Below are 8,161 nucleotides of genomic sequence, written 5' to 3'. Positions count from 1 at the left end.
TCAACTTAAAAAGGTTTTCCCAAAAAAAAAAAGGACTTGAAAAGTTTCGGCGTATTCATCGGAGGGTCATAAAGCATGCCGAACAGAGAGCGGGAGTAAGGTCATCTCCAATGGGCTGACGCATAACGGACGACTTTTCAATCTGTTTGGGTCTGGATACGGTGACCCTTGGACACGAAATAGGCCTTGGTTCATTTGCGACCGAAGGCAACTCCAACGGGATCGAACCTCAAAAAAAAATGGTGCAACACATAAAACTTAAATTAATTACATATATTTGGGGCCTGAAAACCCCCAGTTTGCACGATAAAAAAAGAAAGAAAGGAAAAAAATAAAATAAAAATCGTGTTGCGGGATGCCGGCCGCCTCCTAGTCCTCCTCGCCGAGGTCGATGAAGACTTGCGGCGGCGGCCACACATTGGCCGCCGGAGGAGGCGGCGACAGGTACTCCTGTCTTCGTGGTGGCACCGTCGCCGTCGCGTCCTCCTGAGAGGCCCGAATGACCTCGTCGACGAGGGGCCATTTGGCGCACTCCTCCACCAAGGAGATGGCCTCCTCCTCCGTTAGCTCCACCTCTTCCTCCTCCATTGGCTGGTAGTTGAGGTCATTGTCTTCAGGGGGGTCCTCTACCGCCTTGGTAAACGTACCCCCCCCCCCCCCCCCCGGAAACACCGGCACCCATGGGAGGGTTCGACGTACTAGGTGTAGGCCCTTTGTACTGGGATTAGTCGTCGTAGCATGCGCGCGGCGTGGGGAACGAGTAGCCCACCGGCCGGAACTCCTCCTTCACGGGCGCAGGTAGCGGAGGCGTCTGCCTCGGTGGTGGCGCTAGCGGAGGCTGGAAGGCCACCTCGGCCTCATCGTAGTTGACGTCCTCATCATCAAGGCCCACACAGCTTAAGAAAAAAGCTCATAGGAATACAATCCTTTGAGAATCCTATGTAATTCCTACAAATCAAATAAACCCTAAGTGTATCAGGGTCAACTAGCCCAACCACAGGAAGAAATATAGTCTGCGGTCAAGCAATAAACAAAGGTAAATTTGGCACAAAATGGGTTTGAATGCCATGCTAAAGATCAAATGGTACATTTCAGGACATGGAAGAGTACTTCTTGTTATGAGTTCAAAACATTATCAATGCAGATATGTGGAAGTTAGCAACAATCAGGTAAAAGATTCACAAACCACATCACATCTAAAGCCAGATAATATTGCTTCCTAAAAGGCACAATACTGCTTGATAATGGATAGAAGCTTTTATTTTTTGTAAAACTTCAAAACAATTACACTTGCTTCAATGTTTTTGGTGCCGAGCCCGTTGCTCTGTGACTCTATCTAGAGAGGCGAGAGACAAAAACAACCTGCTACCGGCAGCGATAAGTGCATGTACAATGCTAGGGAAGGCACATCTCTTTTTTTCTTTTTTTTCTTTTGAACAAGAAGTGGCATTTCATTCACACGTGGCAGGTACAAATTGCAGGCAGGCCCCTAACATCACTCGTTCTAAGAACCTATTATTTGAAGATAAGGCATGCACAATTATATAAAACACCCCAGAAAAATAAATTGAAAAGCAATCATGTCCTCGAGTATCTCCGCTATCGATCGTCGGCATCCTCCAAGCGTCATTGCCGAGGAACGAGGCCAAGATGCTCGATCAAAGGTCCTCTTCCGACGAAGAACCGCCGCCGCTAGCCACATCGAAACCGCCGGGGACGAACCACTTGGCGGTGAGGATGCGTCGAGCTCCAACAGAAGAAGCGGTGAGGAACCTCCGAGAAGGAGGTTGAACAAGGGCCGCCTTGTTGGCTGAAATCGCGGTGGTGAGGATGCCATCCGCGTGGTTGTGCTCGCTGACGTATAACCACCGTTGGCAATGGTGGCGCAATTTGAAGGAGGCCAGTGCCCGTGGCTTGCTCCGACCGCCGGAGAACGTCGCCGCGAGCCCACCCTGGAAGAGCCAGATCCTGGCCAGGAACCTAGTCTCCCTACTCCAACAAACCGGAAAACTGCCGAAAAACGTACATCTAACCCTAGATCCTACTCCGAGGCCTCTCCTCCGCCATCTCCGGCTGGCCAAGCCGGAGGAAATAGCTCGGGATCAGCCCGGTCTTTGGTGGTCAACTCTCTGACGCGTAGGAGAAGAGGAAAGGGGATGGGAAAGAAAGGAGCTTATATACTAGCTAGCAGGTGGATAACAGCTGCATCGATTGTGATTGGAAGGCACATCTCTTGAGAAGACGATAAATATTAGAGATACAATGCATTATGTCTAATTGTCATCCCTTACAGTAAATAATAATTATTATTTTTAGAATAAAATTATGTGGCTAAGGGAAGACAAGCCGTACAATGGAGAAAATCCCCCTCTACATTCCTCCTCAAAGCCAAGCAAGCAGATTCACTAATCGTGGTAGTTCTATCAGGCGGAGAGAAGCCATCGTGGTAATGTACTAGTGCGACCGCCTCTACCCCTTGGTCCATCCGGAGGAGGAGCAGCGGCCTCACTTCTGGCCGAAACACCCGCCAAAACTTGGTAGCATAGCGGGGCAGCTCCGGCAAGGAGCCGACAGGGGAGCCGAGGACCACAACAATTTTTCTCTATAAAAATCAAAGTGAGGTGTTTGCTCCACTACAACCCCGTCCCTCAGAACTTAGAGCAAACTTACTCAAACTCAAACACAACGAAGGCTGAGATTGCTCGATGCCCCTTCAAAATTAATATTAAACGAGTATACATAGCTCTATACAAAACCTGTATGACCTAACTAAATTGTACAAATATGTATTATATGTATAGATACAAGTGTGTACGTACATCGGCTAATCCGCAGCGACTCTTCCGAGCAGCGACAATCGTGGCCGGCCAGCGGGAGGGGCGGCAAGATGGTGTTGGCCGGCCACAAGGCACTACGAGATGGCGATAGCCGACCCGAGCCTCGTCAATACCTCGTAGGTGTGTGTCGGTAGGGTTGGCGGCGGCGCGGCGGCGAGATGAGAGGCCGAACAGTGCGGTAGAAATTTGGGCGGACAGTCCAACGCATTGGGAGTGTATCGTGGTGCCTACGTCAGACTGTCTTGTGGTGCCCGCATGAGACTGTCTTGCGGTACCGCGCCGGACTGGACTGTCTTGCGGCAGGGTTGTACCACTTGTGTGAGGTAGGGGTTGAAAAGTATGTTTGCCTATACTAAGCATACCAGGTTTTGAATATAGGTTTGAACATGGGTTTGGTTGAGTTTGGGAGGAGCGGTTATAGTGGAGCAAGCCTCTCAAATTGAACCAAACCACCATTGCCGAAACCAATATATACACCCACGCACAGTGCGTCTTGTAGCCAAGGCAACAAACAAACTCCACCTCAAAAAGAAAAGGCAACAACTACATTGGTCGTCGGACATGGAGCTGCTGTCCAACGCCCCGGCCCACGCTACCGTGCCAGACAGGTACGTCTTCCCGCCGGAGAAGCGCGCCGCCATGCAACTCGACCACGACCCCGCCTGCAAGGTGGCCTTCCCCGTCATCGACCTCCACGGTGGCCGCGCCCTCCTCTCTGACAATGGCCAGCGCCGCAGCCAGGTCGCGTCCGAGATCGTTGCCGCCGGCAAGGAGTTCGGCTTCTTCCAGGTAGTCAACCATGGGGTGGGGGACGATGCCGTCCAGGCGTTCCGCGCCGCCGCGGCCGCGTTCTTCGCGCTGCCGGCGGAGGAGAAGCAGCCCTACTGCTCCTACGACATGAGCAAACGCTTCCGGCTCGCCACAAGCACCTCCTACGACGGCGGCGAGACACGGTACTGGCGCGACTACGTCAAGTTCAGCTGCTACCCGGCCTCGGACGACAACGTCCGGTCCTGGCCGTCCAAGCCTGTGGAATTCGCGCCTCGCCTTGTTGAGTACTGCGAGGCGGTGCAGGAGCTGGCGCAGACGCTCCTCGGCCTCGTCGCCGAGGGGCTTGGCCTCGATTCGGGCTTCTTCGCCGGCGAGCGCAGCAGCGGCGACACCAACATGAGCATCAACTACTACCCACCGTGCCCAGACCCGGCCGTCACCATGGGCCTGCCCGCACACTGCGACCGCTACCTCCTCACTTTGCTCACCCAGGCCGATGTGGGAGGCCTTCAGGCAAGGTACGGCGGGCGGTGGCTCCTCGTCTGCCCTGTCCCCGGAGCCTTCGTCGTCAACTTTGGCCACCAGATGGAGTTCATCACCAACGGGCTGCTGGCCTGCGTCGAGCACCGTGCGGTCACCAACTCCTCTACCGTCAGGATGTCGGTGGCCACGCACGTGCAACCCACGGACGGATGCCTCATCAAGCCGGCGCCAGAGCTCGTGGACGAGGCGACGCATCCGGCCAAGTACAGGGAGTTCCTGTTCAGCGAGTTCTTGGAGGCGTACGACGCCGCAGACGCCAGCAGGGAGGACGCCCTGGAGCCCTTCAAAACCCATCACGACTAGCTCCACGACGAGCGGCAAACTCTGTGATTTCTTCTACTGCCATGCCGAGAGTATGATATATAAATAAATAGATATAAGGGAACACAAATTTGGCTGGGTCACAGACCTTGCTGAGTATAAGAGTTTGTACCTTTAAATGTACCTTTTTTTTACAATTAATACCATTCATATTTATAATACTCCGTAGCAAATAGTACGGGATAAAGATACATAAGCTGTCTCCGACGATTATATAAAATAAAGTCTAAATGAAACTAGAAAATTTTCGAGATCTTCAAAGTACTTCTCCTTTAATGACACAATATTATACTTTTCCGAAGGTAGCCGAACATAGATACCAAACCATGAAACTATAAATACGTACCGATGAAGGTTATCCCATAATTTTATGAGGCAAAGTAATCAACCAACATCGGCAAGAGTACCGACACAATGTTTAAGGGAACAATAACCGAACTGTCTTGTCGACGCTGTTGGGGAGACGTTTATATAAACCACAATTATCAAAGACGTAGCATCCAGGACAAAAGTTGTGAGGACCATCATCCTTTTGACAATGTTCATGGAAATTCCAAAATCGTGGTGGGAGAGTTTCCGGCCCGGCGTCGTGGCGGTAAAATATCCCACGCAGCGCTCTGACGTCACTGATAGGCAGCTCCCACGACCAAAATTTTCCGCCTCGCGAGGCGCCGGCGCGCCCGATTCGCGCGCTTGGTCAAGGGGCCGGCACGGGGTTGCCGGCGCTTCTATTGGGCTCGGGAAAGCGCCGACGCTATTTGGATCGCGCCGGTGTGAGCCCATTTTCGCTCCGGGCCCCCAAAACGCTATGGAGACATCTATGGGGCGCGCCAGTGGAGATGCTCTTAGAGGATTTTGTAGTTGTATGTTAATCATGTGGACGGTTTATCGTTGCCGATGACGTGTTGACGAAGATATCTTTGAAAACCACACTGATGTAGACCTTGGTAATTATATGTGGATGATGTAGATCTTGGCGATTATGTGTCGATGATGAAGCAACAGACATGGAGTAGTGCATCGCTTGAAGACGTCCCTCGCGGCGACATGTATAGAAACTTTGCTATAGGAGAAGACAAAAAAAAAATTGCATCGTTTCCACATAAGTTTGGCGCCGTTGATCGATATAGCTTCTCATGTATGTGCTCGAAGACGATCTTGCTAGTCATACAGATTGATGTCTTGGATCGGGTTGTCGTAGTTCGGGTTACGGGGTTGCAGTGCGATGGATGATATAAGTCGATGTTGATGTGTGCTGGCGCGCTGAAAGTAGACTCGGCACATGAAGTCCCGCGCGCGAGCACATGTACACGTACTTTGCAGTCCGATGTCTATGATGTTTGAAGAAAGCGATGAAAATCAATGTAGTTTGTCTCAAGATGCACGGATCAAGATGTTTGCCGGCTAGTCGCTTGCCACTAGTGGAGACATAGCCTTCGGTCCCGATCTGCAATAGGCTTTAGTCCCGCTTGGTCAACCGGAACTATACAGGCGCGTTACTAGTCGGGATAAATGGCCCTCCACTGCACGTGGCCGTTGTACGGGGTTTGGGCTGGAGAACCTTGAGTCCCGGCTCGTAATTCCAACCGGGACTAACTATTTTCAATAATTATATTTTTCATTTTTCTAATTGTTTTTTTTCCTATTTCTAATTATTTGACTTGTTACTCTCTCATTTGGACCATATTTAATACTAATTACACTTAATTTGTAGTCAAATTGTAGACTTGGTCATCACTTCTCGGTCGATCACCCATCCGCACAATACTTCTCGGTTCTTTCCTGCTCTGCTCCCACGAATGTAATTGTATCTTGTTGTAAATACTACCATATCAATCATATTAACTCTTATATCATTGTGTCACATTTCTGTATCTTTTGAAACAAAAAAAAAACATGTAAACCGCAATTGGACAAACAAATTATGCTTTATTATTAGAAAAATGTGAGGAATTTGAATATTCAATAATTATGTTTTTATTCATTTTCTATTATGATTATCAAATAATATATGCATTATTCATATAATATGGCCAAATAATTAATATCTTTAAATCTGTAAACCACAATTGGACAAATAATATATGCTTTTATTATGAGAAAAAATGTGGGGAATTTGAATATGAAATAATTATGTTTTATTCGTTATTTATTATTATTATTATCAAATAATATATGCATTACTTGTATAATATGGTCAAATAATTAATATCTTTAAATCTGTAAACCGTAATTGGACAAATACTATATGCTTTATTATTATAAAAATGTGAGGAATATGAATATGAAATAATTATATTTTTTTATTCATTTCTTATTATTATTATTATCAAATAATATATGCATTATTCATATAATATGGCCAAATAAATAATATATTTAAATCTGTAAACCGCAATTGGACAAATAATATATGCTTTATTATTACAAAAATGTGAGGAATTAGAATATGAAATAATTGTATTTTTATTATTTTATTTTTTTTATTATCAAATAATATATGTATTATTCATATAATATGGCCAAATAATTAAGATTTTTAAATCTGTAAACCGCAATTGGATAAATAATATATGCTTTATTATTAGAAAAATGTGAGAAATTTTAAAATGAAATAATTATGTTTTTATTCATATATTATTATTATCAAATAATATATGCATTATTCATATAATATGGCTAAATAATTAATGTCTTTAAATCTGTAAACCACAAATGGACAAATAATATATGCTTTATTATTAGAAAAATGTGAGCAATTTGAATATGAAATAATTATGTTTTTATTCATTATTTATTATTATTACCAAATAATATATGCATTATTCATATAATATGGCCAAATAATTAATATATTTAAATCTGTAAACCGCAATTGGACAAATAATATATGCTTTATTATTAAAAAAATGTGAGGAATTTGAATATGAAATAATTATGTTTTTATTCATTTTTTATTATTATAAAATAATATATGCATTATTCATATAATATGGTCAAATAATTAATTTTAAATCTGTAAACCACAATTGGAAAAATAATATATGATTTATTATTAGAAAAATGTGAGGAATTTGAATATGAAATAATTATGTTTTTATTCATTTTTATTATCATTATCAAATAATATATGCATTATTCATATAATATGGCCAAATATTTAATATCTTTAAATCTGTAAACCGCAATTGGACAAATAATATCTTTAAATCTGTAAACCGCAATTGGAACGACATCTTCTTCGGTTGTAGCTTGATGGTGGAGCGCCGGGTGCAGCGTGATGGTGATGGAGGTGGACGTGGAGGTGGCGACATGTAAAGATACAAGAAACGTGGACGTGGAGAGGCATGGACTAATATAACTTAGGTATACAAGAAACGTGCCCCAGGACTGAGCGAATGCAGAGATGTAAAATACACAAGGAAATATGTCGCTAGTTCATACACATAGTTCGATATATATTGAAAGACACATAATTCATACACATAGTTCGATTTATATTGAAGATGATTTATAGAAAGACACATAGTTCTTTAACCGTTGAGACGATCAACATGGCTATTGTAGCCAACTAGCTCCCAATAACTTCTAGCCATCTCGGAGCCTAGACGAGCGTCCAGAGCGGCATAGCGCACTTGCTCGTAGCTCAATGGAACATTGGCCCACCCAAATATCAGTTCATCTTCTTT

The 8,161-nt window shown here is 45.0% G+C and overlaps 1 protein-coding gene across 1 annotated transcript; it reads left to right on the top strand.

The window, feature by feature from the left end:
• The first annotated feature begins 3,332 nt into the window (after window positions 1–3,332).
• Window positions 3,333–4,668, top strand: LOC127318031 (2'-deoxymugineic-acid 2'-dioxygenase). The gene has a single exon (XM_051348642.2). It carries the CDS (start codon window positions 3,399–3,401, stop codon window positions 4,452–4,454), a length of 1,056 nt encoding a protein of 351 aa, XP_051204602.1. The 5' UTR covers window positions 3,333–3,398; the 3' UTR covers window positions 4,455–4,668.
• The last annotated feature ends 3,493 nt before the right edge of the window (window positions 4,669–8,161 follow it).

This window comes from Lolium perenne, chromosome 7, assembly GCF_019359855.2.
Source record: "Lolium perenne isolate Kyuss_39 chromosome 7, Kyuss_2.0, whole genome shotgun sequence".
Taxonomy (NCBI): domain Eukaryota; kingdom Viridiplantae; phylum Streptophyta; class Magnoliopsida; order Poales; family Poaceae; genus Lolium; species Lolium perenne.
The sequence above is the reverse complement of the archived record's forward strand: the minus strand, read 5'-3'. Positions and strand labels throughout refer to the sequence as shown.

Excerpts from the sequence above, each read along its gene's own strand:
- LOC127318031 (XM_051348642.2), top strand. The coding sequence starts at position 3,399 with ATGGAGCTGCTGTCCAACGCCCCGGCCCACGCTACCGTGCCAGACAGG.